General features: G+C 40.8%; 1 protein-coding gene across 8 annotated transcripts in view; it reads right to left on the bottom strand.

Moving 5' to 3' along the window:
• LTBP1 (latent transforming growth factor beta binding protein 1) overlaps nucleotides 1-25,676 on the bottom strand; it is a 189,190-nt gene that overhangs the window by 56,669 nt on the left and 106,845 nt on the right. For 3 of the 8 annotated variants that reach the window (XM_033055515.2, XM_033055517.2, XM_033055519.2), the window contains exons 10-18: nucleotides 15,458-15,580; nucleotides 13,736-13,903; nucleotides 10,628-10,861; nucleotides 9,724-9,746; nucleotides 8,621-8,723; nucleotides 7,945-8,043; nucleotides 3,737-3,862; nucleotides 2,561-2,686; nucleotides 1,785-1,907 (exon numbers count right to left, since the gene is read on the bottom strand). In XM_033055515.2, the coding sequence (XP_032911406.1) occupies nucleotides 1,785-1,907; nucleotides 2,561-2,686; nucleotides 3,737-3,862; nucleotides 7,945-8,043; nucleotides 8,621-8,723; nucleotides 9,724-9,746; nucleotides 10,628-10,861; nucleotides 13,736-13,903; nucleotides 15,458-15,580 (1,125 nt within the window). The remainder of the gene's footprint in view (nucleotides 1-1,784; nucleotides 1,908-2,560; nucleotides 2,687-3,736; nucleotides 3,863-7,944; nucleotides 8,044-8,620; nucleotides 8,724-9,723; nucleotides 9,747-10,627; nucleotides 10,862-13,735; nucleotides 13,904-15,457; nucleotides 15,581-25,676) is intronic. The other 5 variants (XM_033055516.2, XM_042779115.1, XM_033055518.2 and 2 more) reach the window with 4 other exon arrangements.

Here is a 25,676-nt window from a genome sequence, read left to right as displayed (position 1 = left end):
CACTCCTAGTTTTGAGAACAAGCTCACAAAACTCAAGGAGTTCCCAACATTCATAATTTAACTGGACAATGCCCCAAGCTTGAGACAATTGAATATCCCAGTTCCAAACAACCCACTGGATATAGGCAAATCACAATTTTGCATAGAATCACAATTGTTCAGCTTAGAATACTTCCTCAATAAAAACACCAACAGGCTTCTTCAGCTGCTACAATGCAGACCTGCAAAAGTTTCCCATTAAACTACTGTGCAATTTATTTTTTTTTTTACTTAATTGACAAAGAAAATTACACTTCTGCTAAAATTTCTTCTCAGAACTTTCTGGACTGTGTCTGCCCTCAAAACATTACGAATGATGTACTTGGTACAGAAATTTTCAGTCAAAAAAAGTCTAAATGTGGCAAAGGGTAAAAAAATTCACAAGAAGATTCTATAAGAATTCTTCATCCTATGCAATGATGTTCAGCTATCACTACAACACTGTTCTACATAAACAACAAACTCTAAAACAACATATATGTACTCTTTACATTCCACTGGCTAGGCCTATGATAGAGCTTGTCTAAGTACTAGTTGAAGGTAGAATGAAGATGGGGTGAGGAAGTGCAAGTGAACTGTAAGTATTGTGTGCAGCTTGGAGGATTCTTGCCTTTGCTTTTGAACTGTGAAGGGGGTGGAAGGAAGTTCTTTGTGAAATTAGAAATCTGTCAGTGGGGTGATGACATGGTGAAATGATTCTCTGAATGTGTCATTTCCTTGTTTTGATGGATTAATGTAGGAGGATTTTCCCCTTAAGCAACCTTAAATAACTTTCAACAGAGAACTTGGTTTCAGAAATTACATTTTGTTAAGTTAAATTACAGGGGACTACCACCACACTATTTAAAATACAAGTTAATAACAAATTTGATGTAGTATAATAGTTTGATTTCTAGCCTAATTGGATTACAGATTCCCTAGTCACAGAGAAGATTTGCAAAGACTAGTTTTAAGAGTGGAGTCTGTGAAACATTTAAATAAATTTAAAAAATTGGAAGAGGAATCTTTTAGCATTGCTCAGAGCAGCAAACATCCATGGCAGCTTTAAGTTGCTTATTTGCTGGGCAATCTAAGATGTCAGCAATTTTATTCTATCCTATGTAACTTAGACAAAAGCATAAACAAACTCATATTTAAAATTAAAATGATTTATTGGGGTTTTTAGTTCACTATTCAAGTTGAAAATGAAACAAATATCAGGAAAAAAGGCCAAAATATCATACTAAAAACTAATGTGAAGCTTTGATGATCAGATGTGCTAGGATCTCCTGTAACTTGAAATATTTGCTTGATATAGATATTAAAAAGTCAACCTATCATTTGCTACCTGATATAATATAGGAAAAATTACAACTTTTTTTGACAGAAACTTGGCAAGCAGGGAAGGACTAACAATGAAGTTAAGTGATTCCATGGCAAGAGATGATTAAATGGCTGTTGCAAGATGGTTCTGTACACAGTGGGGGTACTCCTTTGCAGCATCTTAAATTTAAATAATAGGAATTGAATTGCAGTTCCAGACACCAAATAATGACAAAGAATGAAGAGTACTCACAAAGGATTCTTGTCTAAGATTGCACCCTCTGAGATTTGTCCCTTTGCAGCTCAAGCTGCAGTGCTAAGCCTCCCTTGAATAGCAGGGAGTGTGAATCATTCCAAACAGCAGTAGTTTGGCACTGGTTTTGTGCCATCAATAAATGATAACTTCACTTCATCATCACCACTAGTGAAAAGTCCAAACCTACCTTCACATTCCCCTCTCCTGTTCATTTGGTATCCACTATCACAATATTCACATCTGTATGAGCCAAGAGTGTTTATACAAAAGCCTTCTCCACAAGTGTGAGGTCTTGAACATTCATCAAAATCTGCAGATGACAAAGAGAAGTAAAGAGAACCTGCTTCACCATCTAAGTATTGAATGCTTGCATCTCCTCAAAACTCTGCTTTAACTAAACGCTAAGTTTGGATTTTTGAAGCTGTTTGCAAGCCACCTCATGCTTGTAATCACAGAGGGAATGAGTTTGAGAAACAGACTAGGGTATAGAAGGTGGCCTGGGAGCATCCCTATGGCTGTAAACACAATGTGTGCTGCTGCATGCATGCAGTGCCCAAACCAGCACTAACCTAAAGCAGACCACAGCCCCTTCAGGCTGTTTGTATTGCATTGTAAAGTCTGTGGCTGTTTGCAGCTATATTTAAAAATATGGTTTGTTCCAGCTTCAACTTATTGAAGGAGTGTTGAATACTTGTATTTTACACAGCAGGTATTTTTACTAATTGGTAGTTTTCCCAAACAATGATGTACTGAATAAATTCCTGTTTTTTAACAAACAAACATTTTGGAAAGGAATATCAGCTACTCAGGTGCTTTCCTCACCACAATACTTGGTGAGAGACAGTGAAATATACTTCTAGACATTAGGAAAAAAGAGCTGACAAGGGGAATTTAGGGGAGTTTAGCTATGTTTATTTAATAATTTTTAAATTTTCATTTTATATAAAGGAGTCTAGTTATTACCAACGCAGTCAGTTCCATCTTCACTGGCCATGAACCCAGCTTGGCAAATACATAGGAAACTTCCTTCTGTATTTTCACAGCGTCCAAGGGAACAGAGATGTGGTGCCTGATTACACTCATTAATATCTATAAAAGAAATGAAAACGTAAGACTATAGAATAATGTATATAGTTGTGATTCTTTTTGTGCATTCCATGCCAAGCATTTGAAAAGACTGATCTTGTAATTATTTTAACTGTTTAAAAGGGTATATATGTTTTCTCCCAGAGATGCAAAACAGATGCATTAAATAGTTTTGGTTGGAGAACAATGTTCTTATTGGCTTAGACTGTAAGAATATTGCACTGGCCTGAAGAACGTGACATGATTACAGTTCAAATCACTACACTGTGTGCAACATCAGCACAAGCTGCATGGAACACTAATAGAACTTAGATGAAATAAAGGGATTCTAAGTTGCCATTTGGCTGTGTTGCATAATTATTTTTCAGTACTGTAGTTGCACCTGACAGCAGGCGTTACAGCGTGAAGCTACTGAGTTTTGATGGCATGAACATTTTCTATGCTATAATCTGTAGATACAGTACACCCCTTCTGATCCAAGATACAGAGGAACTGTATATTTTGAATGAAGAAAAGATACCACTACAGCTGCTTCCAAATCTGAAATGGCTCATGTAGGGACCCATTTGTGCTCTGACTTATGTACATCAGAGACCTCTGTTCTAGAATTTACTAACTTAAAATGGGATGAAGACCTCATTTTGCAGATCTCTCACTGTGCTTCTGGGTTGTTTATGATATGCTTTCTCTTTTCAGTAGCAGGCTGAAAGGAATGACCTAACAAAATGCTTAGTCTGGCTGCAGAGCTGGTGGTTGGGTAAATCACTGTGCGAAACAGGCACAAACTCATTCTTTTTCCAAACAGAAGTGTATTTCTTCCTAGTAGTCTGACTTTTAAATACCTGATATACAGCTGAGAAGACATGGTCTGCCTAATCACTTTTTCTCTCACATCACCTTGGGAAACATTTTCATCCCATTTAATTAAATTCACACTCATTTCAGAGCAGCTGAAAGGTTGTATTAGAGACTACCCCGCAAATTTTATTTGGCATAAAAAAGCACCAACTTGTAGTTTGGAAGCATTTAACAGAGGAAAGCATCATTTCATACCAATGCACTTTGTCTGCTGATCATTAAGTCTGAACCCCTTGTAGCAGATGCAGGTGTACCCCACAGGCAAATTAACACAGTGTCCAGCTCCACAGATATCAGGATTAACTGTACATTCGTTGATTTCTAAACAAAGAGAATTTTACTGTTAAACTCACATAGCTCAGTAAGTGCACAATACTCTGTAATCCAAGTAGAAAGCTCAGGCCTGAAAACAACAGTAAATCAAGTTTGCAACTCCTGAGTTTCTCTAATGGATATCTTATCTGGAAGAATCTAGAAACCATCTGGGCTTTTCCTAGTGACATAATCTTATGTCCCATCCAAGATCTATAAATCAATACATAAATTTTAAATTAAAATGAAGGTAAGATAACATAAAATAAAAAAAATATATGGCTCAACCTTTGCATTGCATAGTAAGAAAATAACTGTAGTGAGTTCCTGATTACAGTGGCTATTCTGATTTACAGAATACAGTAATTTCACGACCATAAGGCGCACCGGACTATAAGGCGCACCCCCCGGGAGTCGGTAAATTTTGCAACTTTGCAGATCAGATAAGGCGCACCGGACTATAAGGCGCACTTTTTTTTTTTTTTTTTTTTTTTTTTTTTTTTTTTTTTTAAGCGAGGCTCCGCCCCCAGCTCCCCCCGCGCGGTTGCTGGCCAAGGCCCTGCCCCAACCCGGCAGCCATTGGCCCCCGGGCCTGCCTGTATCCGCCATTCCGTGCGGCGTCCCCGGGGCCGGAAAATGCCCGCCGCCGCTCCGTGCGGTGTCCCCGGGGCCGGAAAATGCCCGCCGCCGCTCCGTGTGGCGTCCCCGGGGCCGGAGAAAGCCCTCCGCCGCTCCGTGCGGCGTCCCCAGGGCCCCGCTGCTCCAGAGTTCCCTGGTGCTCCGGGTGCCCCCATGTCGGCGGGCTTGCCCCGCGCCGCCACTGCCCTGCCTCCCATCCCTCGCTCGGCTCGGCGCACTGCGGCCCCGTCGGCCCCTATTGGGCTGTGGCCCCGCTGCCTCCAGCACCGCAGCCCCGCTGGCTGCGCCTGCCCCTATCAGCTGTGGCGCCGCTGCCCCCAGCACTGTGGTCCCGTCGGCCCCTATCGGGCTGTGGCCCCACTGCCGCCAGCACCGCAGCCCCGCTGGCTGCGCCTGCCCCTATCAGCTGTGGCGCCGCTGCCCCCAGCACTGTGGTCCCGTCGGCCCCTATCGGGCTGTGGCCCCGCTGCCGCCAGCACCGCAGCCCCGCTGGCTGCGCCTGCCCCTATCAGCTGTGGCGCCGCTGCCCCCAGCACTGTGGTCCCGTCGGCCCCTATCGGCCTGTGGCCCCGCTGCCGCCAGCACCGCAGCCCCGCTGGCTGCGCCTGCCCCTATCAGCTGTGGCGCCGCTGCCCCCAGCACTGTGGTCCCGTCGGCCCCTATCGGCCTGTGGCCCCGCTGCCGCCAGCACCGCAGCCCCGCTGGCTGCGCCTGCCCCTATCAGCTGTGGCGCCGCTGCCCCCAGCACTGTGGTCCCGTCGGCCCCTATCGGCCTGTGGCCCTGCTGCCGCCAGCACCGCAGCCCCGCTGGCTGCGCCTGCCCCTATCAGCTGTGGCGCCGCTGCCCCCAGCACTGTGGTCCCATCGGCTCAGGCCGCTGCGCACAACAAAGTTACAAAGTAGTAACACCTCCCTGCCCGCGCTGCTCCCGGTACCTGGGGCACCCAGGGCCGCCCCCTGCCTTCCAGCCCGCACTGCTCCCCGTGCCCGGGGCTGCCCGGGGCCACGCCCCGCCTTCCAGTCCACGCTGCTCCCTGTGCCCGGAGCCGCCGGGGCCACGCCCCGCCTTCCAGTCCACGCTGCTCCCTGTGCCTGGGGCTGCCCGGGGCCACGCCCCGCCTTCCAGTCCACGCTGCTCCCTGTGCCCGGAGCCGCCGGGGCCACGCCCCGCCTTCCAGTCCACGCTGCTCCCTGTGCCTGGGGCTGCCCGGGGCCACGCCCCGCCTTCCAGTCCACGCTGCTCCCTGTGCCCGGAGCCGCCGGGGGCCGTCCCCCGCCTTCCAGCCCGCACTGCTCCCCGTGCCCGGGGCTGCCCGGGGCCACGCCCCGCCTTCCAGTCCACGCTGCTCCCTGTGCCCGGAGCCGCCGGGGCCACACCCCGCCTTCCAGCCCACGCTGCTCCCTGTGCCCGGAGCCGCCGGGGGCCGTCCCCCGCCTTCCAGCCCGCACTGCTCCCCGTGCCCGGGGCTGCCCGGGGCCACGCCCCGCCTTCCAGTCCACGCTGCTCCCCATGCCTGGGGCTGCCCGGGGCCGCCCTCTGCCTTCCAGCCCGCGCTGCTCCCTGTGCCTGGGACTGCCCGCGGCTGCCCCACCATGGCTACTCGGCGCTCCCGCGGCGCCGCCCCCCCTCGCGGCTCTCACTTCCGGGGTGGAAAATTTTGCAACTTTGTAGATCAGATAAGGCGCACTGGACTATAAGGCGCACTTCCGGGTTTAGGGAAAAATTTTAGTCATAAGGGTGCGCCTTATAGTCGTGAAATTACTGTACTCATCTATTAATGGTTTGGATTTATTTTGTAAGATAAGAAGATTCAGATATGGGCAGCATTGGATGCTGAATCCTTACAGGTGTTTTAGAAATTCCTGATGTATATGTGTTATTAAAAAAATACCAAAGACTGTGTTCAGTTGCAACAAACTAAGGTTGTACTACAGTATGGAATTGAAATTCCTGAAAAAGATGAAATTAACTGTAAAGAAGAAATGCGTATCTAGACTATTTGGAAACAGATCACATTTAAATTTAACCAAATTTTAAAGTACAGAAATAAGGCACTCAAAAACTTCTCAACCTGAATGGCATTCAGTTTTTTAAATCTTGTTTAGCATTTTGTCCTACAAATCTTACTGCACTTGTACTTTATTACCTCTGAACAACGCAATGATTTATAGCACACAGCAATTTCTAGTTCTACTAATTTTCCTGAGGAAATAAAAAAGAGAACATGGAAAACTACCATTTTCTTTTTACTAACTGATGTGAGCTCCCAGCAGGGTAACTTTCTCTCCCTGTAAGGAAGCAGAGGGCTGTCTGCCAGAAGGGGCACAGTGACAGAAGAGCTGATTTCCAAGTTCTAGTTTGATGATCCCAACTATTTGAACCTTCCTATGGGACCGATGAACTGTAATTACAGCAAACTGAAGGCAGCAGTTGAATGCTTACAGAAGGACAGGATATTTTCTCTACTCTTACAGTACATCCGGGAGGATTTAACTGCAGACAGAACTGTACAAACAACTGGGTGATTTAGACCTGCGTGCATTGGATCAACTCAAAAATCCATTCCTGCAAGAAGGAAGGCCATTTTGAAGAGTTCATTTTTTATTAAAGTACGTGAAATTTCTCACTCTGAATGGAAACCAGGAAACCTCTTTGTAGGCCTAAATATCTCTACCATATGCAAGAATGCATGTTATAGTATTAACCAGGATATTGCAATCACTTCAAAGCCTGTGTTCATTCTGGTTCATTCTAACCAATGAGACATTGTAAGGCTCTCATGTATACAAATAAGGTACATTTATCTTTTTGTTTCTAAATGTATAGCAAAAGAAACTGTGATTATTTTTGACACAGTTGTAATTTAGACAAATTTCAGCTATGGCAGGTGCATTACCTGCATTCCTGTTATTTTCACTTTTTGACAATAGACGTAGATGAGGCAACTCTAATACATTAAAAAAGGACATAGCGCAAACATCAAAAGAACATTTCAGAATAGATCTTACAGTAATGTCTCAGCTGCTTTTTGTAGAACATTCTGATCTACATCACTCAAAATCTATGTCCTTCAATGAACATCATCATGTATACTTCATGAATACACACAGAGACTGTCTAACAACCTGACTTGTATTCAAGAAGTATTCAGTTCTGGACTTTCCTTGCAGATCTGCAAAGAAAGTCCAGAACTGAATCTGAGGTGAATTATTAATTTTGTCTTCTATCCTTTACTTGTGGATACAAAAATGGCAGGTACATCCTGGAAGGACCTGCTCCTTGATAGTAGTTTCATTGTTGTGCTGTTCTGCACTTTATCCAGAATATTCCTTCTGTTCTGAGAACAACCATGTTCTCTTCACTATAGTAATTCAGCAACAGCACAGAACAATAATGTCAGGAACTCAGTCGTTTCTTAATTTATTGTAGTTTTAAAAGAGAAGTACAATACCTGTAACTTGAGTAGGTGCAATAACTTGACTTGCACTTGAAGTAGAGACTTCAGGAGCAACTTCAACAGGCAAAGGAGGGGATGTTTTCTCAATCACTACTGTGTGACATGGAATGGAAATCAATCACATCTCAAAAACCCACCTTAAGGCATTCAAAAAACTTAATCCTTAGAGAATTCACATATGATACTGAATAAGCTATGCACTATGGAGATTTTAATTTGTTTATTCTCCTTTGACTTACAGTAGAAAAAAACCCAAAACAACGTGGAATTGGGGTTTTCATCATTCTACTACTTGTGGAAAAGCCACTGAGGTGCTAAAGAAAGCAAACACAGTTGTAAAACTTTTCCAGCAAAAGTTATGCAAAAATCTGCTAAGAGCCACCTAAGCACAGTTTCCTCTTGAAAAGAGTACAAGGCTTCACCTCTGCTTAAAATTCTCATGCACATAATCCAGGATATCACTTCTTAAAATATGTCTTTATCAACAAGTCAATGCCAATCTCTCAATTCCTCCCACTTCTGCTTCCACAATTTTTTTTTGATCATGGAGCAATTACTTTTGAAGCTCCAATAATTTTTTTCATTAACTTCTATTAGAATTTCTACTTTCCCATTCTTTTAAGAAGTGTAAGCACTCTGTCATACTGAAAGAAAAGATAAAATAAGTTACCTGGAAACTGTGGATGCAAGTTAATTGTTGAAATTCCAGGAGAAAGCTGAGGCTGCCCAGGTTCTAGATAAGGTTGCTTTTCTTGATCAATGGAAGCTAATTCCTAGAAAAATTATTAAAAAAAAAAACATTCTGAAAACATTCGTTTAATTCATAGCTACCCACAAACTCCTTGTCTTTAGACACTGCTAACATTCTCACATGAGTGGCTTTTGATAGTCGATCATTAATCACCACCAACTTAAACCTGAACGAACATGGAATACTATGTTTATACAATGGCATACAATTTAACATTGATTTTACTTCAAGCATCTACCTCCTGGAGCTTCTAATTGTATCTTTGGCTTTGTCCCTCCATAATTCTCCCATTCTCTGATTTTTAATTGCTTACAAATAGCATTTGAATGCAGTTCAGCAGCACACAGAAGTATAAAATCACATCTAGGTGTCAGACAACTGTGAGAGGTTCCTTCTTAACTATTGAACCCATCATCTTATTTTCATAGAAATGTTAGATGCTTGAGTGTCTGTAGGAAAATGAAATGGCGCACAGCTGCAATTATTCATAACAAATCCCATTACCTCCAGCACAGAGACCTGAAACATTCCTCCAGAATGGGGGACTTCACACAGATACACACTTGCTCTTCTCCAATGAACAGAAGACATGCTAAACAAACTATGAAATTTACTTAGGCACTAATACCAGTCTTATCAGTAGGTGTCACAAATGCTTGTCAAAGCTTCATGTTTCTCTCTGATTTATTTTCTCTAGTTGTTGGTGTCTGTGTCTCTTCTCCATTCTCTCTGCATTTTTCAGTACCCTCTTTAAAATACCATCTCCAGAATGGGATAGAGCAATATATACCAGACCTTCCAACAAATGCCTCTAAGAGAGGTTAATCTCTTTCCTGTACCTCAATACCTGCCTGTTTTTGTATATTATTACAACATGAGACCTTTTTGCCACAGGGTTTGAACCGTAAATCCACAGTGACCTGTTTGTTCATCATAAATTCTAAATCCTTTCAATTATCTGTATCCCATTTTGTACACATGATCTGTATTCTAATTTCTAGATAAATTACATCATGTTTTACCTGATCAGGAGCTGCAGTTGCCACTAAAATCAGAAAGAAAAAAAGAGAATTAATCAGTTTTCACAAAACATTTTATTATATATTTTATTCCACTTGAAAGTTGCTGTCGCTGTCACAAAAAATTCAGGCTCAAACCTCATTCCAAAAGAGTGCAAACTTGAAGTAATGCTCCTGAAGCAAGTGTAAAAACTAACCTGAAACCAGAATAAGATTCTATACACCTTCTAATGTTTATTAACTCAGTATTCAGCTGCCCTGTAGGTTTCTCAATTGTTTACCCGCTTCCTCAGGAACAATTTGACTAACACAAAGGTTATTCATTAACTCACTGATGAAACCTTTCCAGTTCCTTCCAAGGGATATCAATATCTGTAAATATTTTAAAGGTAAATTAATGCCATAATGATATATAATTTACCCCTAACAAATTTGCAAGGATTAATAGCAAAACAAAAATAAATAAAATAAAATAAAAATCAAGTTTTAAAATTTGTCTTTTCTTTAGACAAGCAAGAGTGGTTTGGGGTTTTTTTCTTCCACAAATATGACTTTTTTTTTCTGGGAAGGAGTGATAGGAATTTCATGCAAGTTCTTTTTCAAATTCATATATATATATATCTATATGTAATTTTTTGAAAGTCTTACAACAAATATGTAAAAATCATAAAAATTATTGACATTAAAGCAGTCTCGCTCTCTCTGCATGTTTGCAGCATCTGGTAGGACCTACCCACACCCTGTGAGAAGTGAATCATGTGATGCAATACACTGGGCACCATGGAATGCTCTGCTCTGGGAAGTGATGCCTCTCAGCCCTGCACTGTCTGCAGCTACCATGCAAAGAAACAAACCATGGAAGACACATGCACAGAAATAGAGAAAGACTAAATTTCCCCACTCTCACCTTCTGGTACAGCCATCTCAGTCTCACTTTTCTGTGAGAAGGTCAGTGCCTCCACTGGCTCTTCCTTTGCTGGGAGAGGTGGAGGAGAAGTACCTTTAGCAACAGGTTGAGTAATCGGGGTCTTGCCAATGGCAGGTGGCTGTACTCTAACTGCAGGGTGATGATATAGCTTGTTTCTGTGAGGGCCAGAAACCGTATAACCCATTCCACCAGGGCAGATTTCCTTAAAAGCAGCTAGATTTGGGATGGGAAAATATTCCTTTTAGGAGTCTAAAAGTGCAATATGTTGACATAGTGGAAAATATAATGACTACCACTAAGTAATTTAATCTCATATTGTATATACATTTTTACAAAAAACTTCTTAAATAGAAGCTATGCATTGCATGCTAATACGACTGAGCATTCTCCCAAAAGCATGTTCTGGCGGTTCTTCGCAGGAGGTTTCCACTCCAGTTTACCATTTTTCTTCAGTTATGCTTATCTGTCAATGTATCAAGATATTGTTTTGAATTAATTCCCTTCAAACAGTATATCCTTTCTATGTATTAATTTAAATGTACAAATAGTTTTAACATCTATACTGCATAATGAATGAAGTCCACTACTGCTGTCATTTTTTTTTTTAGAAATCAAAGAGAAAAAGCTCATCAGCCCTGTATTAGAGGAACAGAACACTATCATCCACTATCAACACTGATGCACAGGATCCCACCTGACTACATCAGAGGCCTCACACCAGCCCAGATCCAAATTCCACTGAATTGAAAAAGGCTGTATAAAAACAAGATGGGGATCATAAGAAGCCAAATCACTACTGGAAGAGAGGGGAAATAACCTCATTTATAAAGCTGCTGCAGAAAAAGTTTATTGAAGTCAGGCTACAGCACTAGCTCTATCTCTACAGGTGCTCTATATAAGCATCATGTTTTGCAGTTCTACTGGAAGAGTAAAATGAGAAAGAAATACAAGTCAGTCTTCCTCCCCATCAAAGAGAATAGTTATGCGCCTGTCAGGGTCAGGGAGACTTTCAGGAGTCTTGAGGGGGCAGTACTCCATTCTCCTTATTTCTCTAGGTAAAGCCACATTGGGATGAAACAAAAAATATTTAGTCTTCTAAATATTCTTCTTCTTCTGTGTGGGAATTCTTATGGTTGCCCAAGGGAAGCACCAAGTGGGGCATTGGTAAGTTCACAAATTCTGCTTTGAACACAGCAGAGTTTTAAAATGAATTAGCATCTAAAATAAAAGTACAAAGTACTAGCTAAAAGCACTCCACAGATAAGTTAAACTATACATTAATCACAGTATGCATTAACTGCACAATGTGTTCTGATGGTATCTTAGTAATAGAAAACACGAAGGGTCAAACTAATTAAATTGAGTGGGTTCAGAATAGGGAAATACTTTTTGCTGGGACATCTAATATGAAAACTTGCCATAAAAACACCCAAATGAGAGTGAAATTCTGGTCAAAGGAGTAAGAAGAAAATTTCATGTCTGTCCCTTTAGATGCATACTTAGGATGTAGGAAATCTTGCTTCAGGTCATATTCTCTCAAATGAAAAATATAAATGTGAGCCTTATTCTACCACAGTTCTGATAAGAGCTGTCAACACCTGGGCATACAAATCTGGTCTTTCAGTGTATCTTTAGGAGATGGTTTATTCTGTATGAATATTTTTGAAACTTTTTATTTTAGTGGCTTTTATACTAACATGGGATGCCGCAGTAAATACATTACCCCCTTCTGGAGTATCCCACTTTCACACATTTTTCACAGAAAATTCTGAAACACTATGAATTTAACCTGTTACAGAAAGGAGCATGTTTTTAAATCACGCAAGTAGTCATTAAATGGCAAAAGCTGATCAGAATTTTCTACTAACTTCTCTCTAAAGTCTTTTCATTAAGAAAAAAAATCACTAAAATAACCAATTCTGTATTATACTTGATATATTTTTGTGACCTTTTTAACATTTTTTGAGATAGCAATCAACATAAGGATGTATTCTGTGCTCCACTCTACACACTATTGGGCACAAAGCCTCATGCAATATTCTCACACCTGCACTTACATTGATAGTCATCTCATGAGAATATATTTTTTCTCCATTAAAAAGCCATAGAAATATTACTTATCCAAAAGTGAACTGGAGTTTCAAAATCCTGATCAATGATCTAGTGACCCAATGGTCATGCAGGAAACTGTGGCTTTGAAAAATCTATTGAAATGCTCAAAACTGTTGGTCGCTTTTATTTCTGTAAATCAAACTTAGGAAAGTAAGGAATCTGTTGCTCTCATCATATCTCTGATAGTAGCTGTGGATTTCCCAAATAAGCTAGCTGGTTTGAAAATGTAAACCTTGATAAAACACTTCAGGAATATACATGACCTGCATCATGACAGTGACATCTGCAGCAGGAGCTTCAAGTAAGCACAGTGGATTGCCACCACAAATACCTGGGCTAAAATACTCAAGAGACTGGACATAATGAATATTACAACAAGCAATGATACTTCTAGAACAGACTAATTTGACCATACATTTGGGAAAAAAGATGATACTAAATTGATTTTGATTGAAGACTCCAAGGGCATTTAAGTTTTAAGCAACATCAGGGAATAAGAAGTACTTGGAAACAGCAATCAGTATCTATAATATGTGGGATCTTAACCTATAACCAGCCAAGTGAGAATGGTGACCAAACAGGCTGGTATTTTTGAAGTCCTTATATATTTAAATAACAGCAGAACTCCAAGGGAACATGGATAATACAAGAGAACTTTATGTATCAAGTAAGGAATACATTACACAAAATGGATGGTAAAGGTATGAAGAAAGGTGAGAAAGCAGAGACATTGCCATGCATATCCTAACTAACTTAATACAAACTACATCCCATGCTGCTCTGTAACTGAATTCTGAAAAGCTGCCATCATTTCACCAGAGCCTTTAACAACTGAAGAGTATTAACTACATTTTGCATTACTTTTCCTGTATCTAAAGTATATACTCTGGTGGTTGTTTTGGTTTTCTTTAAAGCATGCATAACAAATACAGGAGAGGCGGGCAAGAGCTTATATTTTTAGTGGGAAGTTCTTACCTGTTCCTGGGAGTGGACACTTCTCACAGTGTGGGCCCCAGGCTTTGCCAACACTGCAACAGCAAAGCTGCTTGCTGAGCTGAACAGAGAGAGGATGCATGCATTGCTTTCCTGCACTAACAAACCGGTAGCAGGGTCCTTTCTCTTCAGCAACTACAGGGTTATCAGCTGCAATGAAAGTGGAAGAGAGGATGGCACTGTTCACATGGAAACCAAAACAGAGAAACACCACTGTCCAGCACCACTTAAATAGATTAATATTCTGTCTGCAGAAGTTTTATTTCAAACACCTATCTCAGATGAGAATCACAACATTAAAAAAATCTTACTTTGCATCAAACACTCCTGAAGTCCCATTTACCCTAGACCAAGGATAACAAGTATTTCAAAGAGAAGCAACAACAAAAAAAAGTAAATTCAAAACCAGCAGTTTCCATGCTGCCACAATAAAGTGTGAGAATTATCTCTCACTTGTACACAGCTGCTGAAGATCAATCGCTGGCACTACACACCTGTATCAAGCAAAAAAAAGCCAAAAGAACACCCAACTATAAGTAGGCTATGTCAATAAGACTGCAGAAGCATTGAGCATCATACATGACTTTTCTTTCATAAAAGAGACAATTACATATTGACATTTTGCTATGTTTAGTTTTAATGTGGAAGAGCCAAAGACCATAAGCTATGATTAGCATGAGGTAACAGAAAGCTAAGACCCATCCAGCTTTCTAATTTATGCATCCACAGTTAACAGTTCTGGGTAACACTCTCACACAACTCAAAAATTACAAAGACTGCCTGATTTTCAACAGGACAGTAAAAGCAAAACCAAAACCCAACAACCGACTCTTTTCTTCTGGTGTTCAACTGAAAAGCAGCATGAATTCTTCACACTGCTGAGAAACTCTCTCAGCAATTCAATGTCATTAACTATTACCATAAGATAGTTATGCTGGGGAAAAAAAAAAGAACTCGCCTATGACTTGCGACTATATTTCATAAATGTCAAAATAGCTCACAGAAAGGACTTAGGATTATAGCTATTTTTCACCTGTACCTATTCTTCACAATAAATATATATAAAGTGAAAAATTTAGTTGTTCTTTATATTGTCTTGTCTTCTTGCAGAGATAATTGATCGTAACCAAAGTAAAAGCTAATTAATAGAGGGAAATATTTGCGTTCATGTAATTCACAACTTTTTCTTTTTCCTAATTATCTCTTAATTTCCAATTCTTCTTAATTAGAAGGAAAATGTGCCAAAGATCATCCTGGGCTAAATGTTTATTAATGGAAACAACCCAGATCAAAGCTGCAGAGGTGGAAAAGAGGAGAGCAGGAGACAAAGACAATTTTTGCTGAAACTAGCAGAGTGGAGTAAAAAAAAAAAAAAAGTAAAAAAATTGGTGGAAACTCCAGGCTACTGAAAAAGACTGAATGTACATAGGGGCTGGAGATGGCCATGAAGATTTGGTGACAAGAAAATAAGGAAAAGATAGCAAGGATCCTGGTCAGGCACTTGTGGAGACCAAGTTTTCCAGGACAAAGAAACAAAAAAGAGGCAGAGCACTGAGACTGACTAAATAAAGTGAATAAACTGAAAATATAAACTGGGGACAGAAAAACAAATGTGACAGATTAGAATAGTGGTGCTCAGTCAAATAAATGTTCATTTGAAATGTAACTATCTAATTTGGTACTTTGATTAGCAGTATTACTTACGTATGCATCTTGAGAGGGTAGGATCTGGCACAAATCCCATTTTGCAGGTACATCTGTAGCTGCCCATGGTATTCAAGCACTCACCATTAGGGCATACTCCCTGTAACTGACACTCATTGATATCTGTGGAAAAATTGAAAAAAAATCAGATGCTGAAACGTGTACAGTAATTTCACGACCATAAGGCGCACCGGACTATAAGGCGCATCCCCCTGGAGTCGGCAAAATTCGCAACTTTGTAGATCAGATAAGGCGCACCGGACTATAGGGCGCACTTTTTTTTTGCAATGAGGCTCCGCCCCCAGCTCCCACCACGCAGTTGTTGGACGAGGCCCCACCTCAACCTGGCAGCCATTGGCCCCCGCGCCCGCCTGTAGGAGAGGTGCCGCGGGCCCCCAGGCCTGCCTGTACCTGGCAGGGTCGGGGCATGCCCGCCGCCCCTCCGTGCCGCCTGCACGGGGCCGGGGGGTGCCTCAGGCGGGGCGGCTCCGCCTCCATGGGGCCGGGGCGTACCCGCCGCCACTCCGTCCCCCCCTCCACCTGGCAGCCATGGCCCTGCCGGCTCCCCCTGTGGCTCGCTGCTCTCACTTCTGGGTAGGCAAATTGTTTGAACTTTGTCCATCAGATAAGGCGCACCGGACTATAAGGCGCACTTCCGGGTTCTGGGGAAAATTTTAGTCAAAAGGGTGCGCCTTATAGTCGTGAAATTACTATATTAATATTTATCTTTCTTCAGAAGTTCTTTCTTTTAAATATACTTTTCTTTTTAATATAAAGGATAACTGTTACAAATTAACACTCTAATCAACACTTTCCCCCATACATACATCATCACAATTCCCCATGTGATTTGTAACCTTTTAAAACACTTCTGAGAACGTAACAGAAAGACAGTTATATCTATACATCATTCTTAAGTACTCTGAATTAGAAAAACAAATACACTTTGACTGGCTTATCAACCCTTCTTCTCCTGACTAAATGATTTTTTGCACAGCTCAACACAGCTCTCAAGAACAGAGACAAGTTTTAACCAATCTAGTATATTTTACAAAGGGTGGAACACTGCTTGCCACATTTAATACAGTTTTTATTAGTATTTATATTTAAGAGGGCTCAATGGTTCATTATGCTGAAGGAAGCACAATGCAGAACACTCTCGGGCACCTGGTGTGATTTCTGGGGATGGTGCTGTGTAGGATCAGGAGCTGGACTTGGTGATCCCTTCCAACTCTGCATGTTCTCTAATTCTGTGAACTGCTTTAATAAAGTTTGCTGTTACAAGGCTAGCTGTGCAAGTGTTGCTTTCAGGGTCTGACTGAATAACCCTCCCATTCCCCAAGCACTGGGCCTCAGGTCTACATCACACCTGTAGTTGCATCTGTAGTTCACTTGCTCTTAAAACAGGACCTGTCTAACAATCATCTGGATACCATCTGTAACCAAGTCAGCCAAACTGGTTTTTATTTCAGGAGACAGTAAGAACATAGTTTGCACTGATAATCCAAACACCAAAATAGTAACAAAAATAAAATCAAGAAATTCTCTAAGCCATACTTATCTGTGTCATACATTGCAGTCTCCTCTTTCAGAAAAATTGAGAGAGTAGATTGAAATAGACCTACTTTAAAGTATTTACATCTATTACATTTCCATCAGACTCTTCCTCCCTATCCTTAATGCTAGGGAAAAACACCTACCTTGCTGGGTAAACAGCTGGGTAAACAAACTCCAAGTAGAAACTAGAAATTCCAGCTAGTTCTTTGAAAATCAGTTATTAGTAATCATTTATCTAAAATATATAGTATTTGTTATCTTTCATTTCAGCTTTAATAATGTCAACCTCATTTTATTTTACCTTATTGTGTTTTGCTTCCTAATTCAACATCATGACTGAGGGTAAGAGGTTGAACATACAAAATATAACAGATGTGTTGAAATTGCACTTGGAAACCTAGAGAAAGATTCCTTCTTCTGTATTTTTCTCCATAAGCTTGGCTACCTGTCCCATGACACAAGAGAGCACAGTACAGCAGACTCTGGCAGTTGCCGTATCAGCCACATTTTTTTCCTAAATACTCAGTGTTGAGCTTATCCCTCAGCTCTTCGAGTGCTATACCTAATATAGTATCTTGACACCACCTGGATAAACTTTACTTCTATGCACTTAGCTGTGTGCGACAAGGAGTAGTAATTTATATTCTAGAATTTTGGATGAAATGTGATGGAAACCACACGAATTACAAAGGATCAGCTCTGCCTCAAAGGAATTTTCAAGTGAAATTCCCAGACTACATGACTTTCTGACCTCAGAGGGAGTGGACTATTTAAAAATGAGAATGGCATAAGAAAAGAGCAGAAAAAACAGCTGAAATATTTTTGTACAGCAGTCTACTTTTTGTCCCATTCACTGTTTAACCAGAATGACATCCCATATAAGAACAGGAGTATCTTATTTAAGGATTGCATTAATACAGAATATTTATCAAGCTAGACATTTTTGCATGCACTTGAATTTTATCAGTTTCTTAAGTTTTTTTGTCAGACTAGGTTCTTTCTTTTATCCTGAAATGTCAAAATATGATCAAAGGTATTTACACAGTTCCAATTGATCCCAGAGGGAAAATTATCACTATTTCAATACCATTATGATTTGTGAGTATTAAAGAAATTAACTTAAATCTTCACAGTTAGCAAACTAAAGACATTATTGAAACATCCCTAAATAGAAAAGAGTGATGCTGTTGTAAAGTTGTTGGGAGGAAAAGACATTACCAATGTCCCCATTTTCTAAAACCAGGACCAACTAGGACCTGATAGGAAAAAAGGGTTCTGAAATACCTAGAAGCTAATACAAAGAAAATACTGGAACACTCAAGAACCTTCTATTGAATTTTCTATCTGTTGGCAATTTGGGTTGTCAGATCAGTCTTCAAATGCTAAACCACAAAACAATTCTACTCACTTTGATAATGCATTTTCTTTGATGTCAGAAATAAGTTAGAGGAAGAAATATTATCCTTTACGCTGAGTACAGAAATAATGTTGTTATCTGGGTAAATTTCAAAATAAAAATCCCCAACATAATTACTCAAATTATACACACGCTTATGTGCAAAAACCGCATATAGATTTTGGAGGAAGAGGAAAAACACAGGAGAAATTGATACATTTAATGAAAATAATTTCTCTACTTCCTACATTGTAATACTCAGAGATTTTTACATAACTTTCTCCCTTTCCAAATTCTCAGTATACATTTTTTCTTGCAGGAAAATTAACCCATACCACTGGGGGAAAATGGAAGATATCTGCCCAGTAACGTACATAATTTATCACTCCTTTGATTACTTTTTCTGAAATTAGAATTAGCAGAAATGCTTTGTCTAGTGAAAACAGCATTTGAGTTTCACATCAGCAAAGAAGACAGTTTACAGTAAATTCACGAATACAAGCCACACTGAGTATAAGCCGCATCTCTGGGTATTGGCAAATATTTCGGTTTTTGTCCATAGATAAGCCGCACCCGAATATAAGCCGCTCTGTCGTTCGCAGCAAGGACCCGCGTGCAATTAGTAACAGAACCGCGGGAGGGCGGGGTTTACTGGCTGAGCTAAGGCTGTGCAGGCTCGGCCCGCTAGGGGCCGCTGACGGGGCCAGGTGGCCCAGCCCGGTGCTGCCGCTCGGGGCCGGCCGCCGCTGCCCCTGGGCTCGGTCACCCCGGGTCGGCGCTGCCCCGCGGTGGCAGGCAGGGACGGAGCTTCCCCTGCTCCTATGGCAGCGGCAGCAGGCGGGGACGGAGCTTTCCCGCGCCCGCGGCGCCGGCGGCGGGCGCGGACAAAGCACCCTGCCTCCTCCCCGGGCCGCGGCAATGGCTGCGTGGGGCTCCCGTCGGCTCCCCGAGATGCGGCAATGGCGGCGCGCACTTCCCCCCCCACCCCGAGCCGCGGCAATGGCGGCGCGCCCCCCCCCCCCATCCTCCCCGGGCTGCGGCAATGGCTGCGCAGGGCTCCCGGAGCCGCGGCAACGGCGGCGCCCCCCCCCCATTGGCTCCCTAGGCCGCGGCAACGGCGGCGCCCCCCCGCGTCCTCCCCGGGCCGCGGCAATGGCGGCGTCCCCTGCCGCCCCCCCCCCCGTCCTCCCCGAACAGCGGCAATGGCGGCGCCTCCCCCCCCCTCCCCTGGGCTGCGGCAGAGGAGGGAAGAAGAGAGCTCTCCCACCTCTCTCCCCGCCCCCCGTGCTGCCTGCAGGGAGCCAGGGCAACACAGTAACACTGTAACAATTGCGAAATGCCGGCTTTTACTGGCAGGTGCTTGGCTCGGCACTCTGGCTGGCACGTCTGGGGTTGTAAATGTCAGAAAATTATTCACATATTAGCCACCCCCGACTATTAGCTGCACTTCCAGGTTTCCACCAAAATTTTTGTCAAATTGCTGCGGCTTGTATTCGTGAAATTACTGTATTTTAAATACTGACAGTTTGACTTGGATTTTATAATTCTTATTTTCAATAAAAAGACTAAATCTCTTGTTTTTTAATGATTAAAATACATTGCTACTTACTTATGTCAGCATGAAATGGATGGCACTTTTCTTTCTATCTAGAAGAATAATTCTACCCTTCCACATGCTTTTAAGCAAGGTAAGTAATTACATGGCTTAATATAAGTGCATTTGTATTTTCAATGTTAAAAATTATTAATATGCATTCTTATTAGATAACTTTACTCATTGGCACCCACCTTTATTTTAAGGAATGTCAAAAATCTATATATGGATAAACTTTATTATTTGAATATTAGAAGTATGAATGTTTCAAGGCATTATTTACTAGGGTGTCTGATTTGTGGATACATGGGATCTTCCTATAATTAATGAATACAGTGATCCTTTTTTCCAAATGATTCAACTATTCTGTAGGAAACATTCACAGATGCTGTCCATATTTCCTCTGTATTCAACCTCTTTAAAGATAAATTGTTCTTGTATGTCTTGTACTAAAAACACAATTCCTCATTCACATGAGCTCTGCTATTGCTATTTAATGTGGACACTGCTACATTTAAGTCTAGATATATGTAAATACCAAATAGCATTCCTTCTGGAGTTCCTGATATGGATATTCCTCTTGCTAAATTTGTCCAGTTTTTAAAGTTAACTTCATTGTGCATGTTCCAGTGCCTCAGCATAACTTAATCACACTGTGTTTTAATGCTTCTTTCCTTGGTCATGTCTACTCAATGAGCTCATAGAATTACTGAGCTGATGCTCTATGCTGAATTACACAAACTTGTCTAGGGACTCCACAGAAATAAGCCAGAAGCTGATTTAAAAAAAACCCAACAAACCCTCAAATTTTCAAAATATATACACATAGGAATAGTGTTTATTTAACAACTTGAGCACAAAAAGAAAAATTCCTCCTAGATTTACTACCTACTTCACTTTATTTCAGACTGTAAAAGACCACCTATCCAAAATGTTTCCTACCACCTGCCAGCCTGCCCAGCTGTGCAAATTGCACTGGAATCAACTTGTTCAGGCAGTTGGAAAGGAAATCTGATTCAAGATTAGCAGACTTTTTTTTTTTAGCCCTCTATTTCTTGTATATGGACATAACAAATATTTCAATTTTACATTAGTATACAAATAAGAATTCATTTTCTCCATTGCAAAAACTAGAGAAAAATGTCTGAATAACATCTTGGGCAGAAGTACAAACTGGTGGCATAGTTGAGGAGTAATTTGATCAAATGCCTTCCCTTACACAGAGGAAATACTAAGTGCTAGGTAGCAGTACTATGAAACCACACATATGGAAATAAAGCTTTCCAAAGACAAACTCAATACAGACTTTCAGTTTTTGAGAAAAGCAGAGTAATGAAGTTCCACTGGTAAAAAGCCTCTACACTAGTGAGACAGAAAAAAAAGAATTTGAACAAGGAGATATTCCATACAGCAACTCACATGGCTCCTTTAAGAACTCTCACAGTAAGCACTGTTATTTCTAATTTATACAGAACTGGTAAATAAAGCATTGATTTTTCAGCAGCTGGTGTTTTGATAATATAAGTGACTTGACCCTTTCTCAATGGTAATAAACGGGTATAACCCCATTGGCATGAAAGAAGCCTTGTCAGTTCAGCACTGATTGACAGCCTGACCCTTTCGCTGTTACCCTTTTAGTATTACCCATGCCAAATACATGGAGCTGGTCCTTGGCACAGTGTGTCCCTAGATTTGGCAGTCCATCCCCATGAAAGTTTGGCTCATCCTTATAATCAGCTGAGACGGCAGTGGAAGCCACATGCCATCCCAGCGGCCCTGCTGGTGACTCTGCTCTCACAAGTTCACCCAAATACACAGAAGCTTCGCCTTAGGCAAGGTCTTAACAGTGATGCTGCAGCACTGTACAGATGAGCCTGCTGTGTCTCAGCTCCTCCTACACTCTTGTCTAAGCACAGCTTGATATATGGTGAGGTCAGCCACCAAGCTCTCCAGAGCCACCACCGTGCTCCCCGCTCCAAATAACCCAGACGCTGTAACCAAACTGCTGCTAATCTATCCCACTGAGGAGAATTTAAAACAGCCTCTCTTAACGACAACAGTTGGTGTTTGATACCTTCCCACACATTTTTATCGGTCTTCTGGGTGTTAGGTCAGCCTGCTCTCAGAAAATGCAATGTGTTAATGACTTGCTGCCACTGAATTTCCTGGTGAAAAAAAGCAAGCTGTAACAGCCACTTTCCAACTGCCTGCCTGTCTGCTCATGTGGAGAGTATGAATATGAACACAGTACTATCTTCATGACTTAAAAAAACCAACAACAACAAGAAAAAAAACAACCCTCAAAACCTAACAAGCAAAACAGGAAGGTGGGAACAATGTAAGATGGTGTTCATTTAAGCAAGTAAGCATACAGTAACACTAAACTTGTTATAAACCATTATAATTACATAGCTTAACTAAGTATAAAGACAGATTCATCTTCAAAGAACTTTACATCCATTATTAGAACATAAAAGATGGAAATGAATGGATAAGTCAGATAACAAAAAGAAAATTTACTTTGCTCATATTTTTTCTGCTTGCTTTTTATGAACGTTCCCAAAGAAATTTTATCTGGATTTTTGTCCAGTGTAAGGCAATCATCAAGGTTACATATTAGAAATACCCCAAAGCACTTCACCAGAATCTTGGTCCATATACATTTAACACAATCAGATGAAGAACTGTTTTTACTCATGACCACACATAGCTATTTGCATAGGCTGAGTATCACAATACTAAACTAAATTTCATTCAGTCTAAGTGCAGGAAACAGCTAATATCACCTATTTTCTTCGAGTAACTGGGATTTAGAGAAGGACTGAATACTCCAGAAGGAATAAAAAACTGCAGGAAACTTCTGAAAAGCATCCTGACCCTTATCTGTTACTCTTCTAGAACTTCTCTAAACAGCTCTTGCTTGCCTGAAGATCAAACCCCCAGTGATTTTCAACATCTCCACCTGTATTTTTGATAAGTATGGATTTATTTGTTCACCTCTCTTGCATACACGGCACACTAGGGATGTATAGGTATTTACATACAGAAAAGTACAATGTAGTAGAATCTCTTTCTTAACCAAATGGCAATGCACAGAACTCTGTGCTAGAGGGGAGGACATGCTGCAGAAGGTCTTAACTTCCAATATTCTGCTTGCATTCACCAATTCTACACTGGCTTTTAAATAAGATTTAAACAGTGTTCACGACTGCATTAGCTGCTGTTCATCAATACTACTTTGGTTCTTTACTGGAATCCTGCAAGCAAGATTGTTCACATTTCCTTGAGCAATGTTATACCTAATTCAATCACATCCAGGAAGTGAATCATTTCAGCTTTATTCCAGGATTAATGACATTGTAACGCAGCCTGAGTATCCTTTATCCAAGAATAACAAACCATGCTAAGTGTAAACATCCAATCCTAGGAAAAATTCCTGTGCCTGCTTAAAACGAGATCTGTACCTGTCACTTACTGTTGAAAGAATATGCTTTGTTTGGTAACTGCAAAACATGCTGAGTTATTTACTACATCATGGAGCTCCTTTAATTTCCCCTTTTACTGAAATACCTTGCTAGATACTTCAGCAAGCAAATATGGAAATGTCTCACAGCCTCCTTCTGTTCTACACATTAACCCAACCTGAAGGTGATGGCTGCTACAGCCAAGCAAAGTGGTGCAGAAGGACTACAGATCAGCAGATCTGCTACAGAGCACCCTACAAAAGCTGATGGCTGGAGTATCAGCTCTGCAGTGTTTCCCTTTGGCAGCTTCCAGCTGTAAGGCTATTTAGGAAGAGAAGTTCACTGTGTTTTGGCTGTGTTATCCATTACAACAGCTTCTCAGACCACCCAGGCCCAGCTGGCCTAATGCAGAAGTGCTGAGGTGGTGTAAAACTGTCTTCTCTGCCTTCAGCCTAGTAAGTCATTCGGACACACAGAGCAAGTCCACTGCCCACCCTATTCGGATAACGAGCAATGCCCATATTTAGTCACAGACAGGCAGGAATTTGAAACATTCCTATAAAATTAAATTCATTCTTTCATTTCCAGCCTTAGCACATTGATTTTATGCTCATCAAAATCATCGCTGCTTGGAACTTTTAACCACATTTAAGTATTATCTTAAAATTCTACAACTGAACATACATGGTTATTATTGTGTTCCGCAATCTTCTGATATTATGTTCTTTAAATCTATCTATTAATTTTAAAGAAAACATTTTTACTCAAGAAAGGCAGTCTGTGAAATCAAAAAGGTCAGGGGTTACTGCAAGAATTTTGAACAATGCAAATGCAAAGAAAAATAGATTTTGTTTTTTGAAAGAAACCACTGCTACCATTAATATAAACAATGCAGTCAAATTTCTTCTCAGGAGCACTGATAGCTTGGAAACTATAGGTTCCACTATCAAAACGGGACTGGGGTTTTGATTTTTTTACTATTTTATGTTGAAGTAACTAAAAAAGTAACTAGAATTTTCATAGACAAGGCTGAAGAATGTTAAGTGATTTAGCATTAATTTAAAAAATAATCTCTCTTTTGAAACAACAGATCTCACTTGTATCATTGAGTTTGCTTCATTATAAATTTGGAAGGAGATTTTTGACTACATTAATTAATAATCAAAAAACAATTAATAAGTCCGATTTTCAGAGTCACGTTACATACGCTAGAAGAAAACAACAAATAATTTCACAATTTTTAATGCAACACATAACAAGCCATAAAAAACTAAACATGTAACTTCTTTCATCTAAGACAGTCATGATATCCAGAAGATTCTTATAAAATTTGCACCAAGAATAGGAACTTCTAGAAGTGGGCATTTCTATTCAGACCACTACAGCCCTGGTAGCTTCACTGAACTATTTAGAACAAACTTGTCGCTAGAAAAGCCCATCTCACCCCCTCTGTCCCAAGTGGCTGGTGCTGGAGGACACAAGCAATCTCAATAGCCGATTACAGGCCTAAGCACTGTGGAAAGACACATATCTGAAGAAGGACTTTTAGCTCTGAAATTCTATCTCTATGCTTATCAAAAACGGACTTTGTTTAAATTGCTAAGTAATAAAACCAAATGGAAAATATTTGTCCCCTTCTGATGCAGAGAGAACTTGCCTTTCAATAAGACCCGTGCACCCTTCAAACACTCTGCTGCATTTAAGCAAAGAAAGCTGCCTAGATCAATTACACAGTAATCAGAATTTGCCAAAGTATTTAGGCAACTACTTAATTAAAAATTACCTACTCAGTCATTAATTTTTATTCAGTAATATCTGCCTTGATCGATGTTTTCTTGCTGTAAGAGCTTTTATATGCATAATAAATCATGTTTTAAATTTAGAGTAGAACTTGTAATTTATGTCAATTGTGAAAATTTGATACATTCTGGTAAATTACATACTAGCTTCACTGCGAGTGCCATCTGACTGATTGATCTCCAAATTGACTCGATATGCAGGCATCAGCTTTTATTCTCTTCATGAAAATCAATTACAATCAACTACCTATTAACACCACAGAAAATACTGCTTCAACTGTTTCTGCTATAGCTACATTAACCCCTATTAATATCCTCTAAGAAAAATACAATATCCAGATTTTACCATTTCCATTATAGGTGACTGTTTCAATAATAACTTGCTTAGTGAGAATGAGAGGTAAAAGAA

This window comes from Catharus ustulatus, chromosome 3 (genome assembly GCF_009819885.2).
Source record: "Catharus ustulatus isolate bCatUst1 chromosome 3, bCatUst1.pri.v2, whole genome shotgun sequence".
Taxonomy (NCBI): Eukaryota; Metazoa; Chordata; class Aves; order Passeriformes; family Turdidae; genus Catharus; species Catharus ustulatus.
The sequence above is the reverse complement of the archived record's forward strand: the minus strand, read 5'-3'. Positions and strand labels throughout refer to the sequence as shown.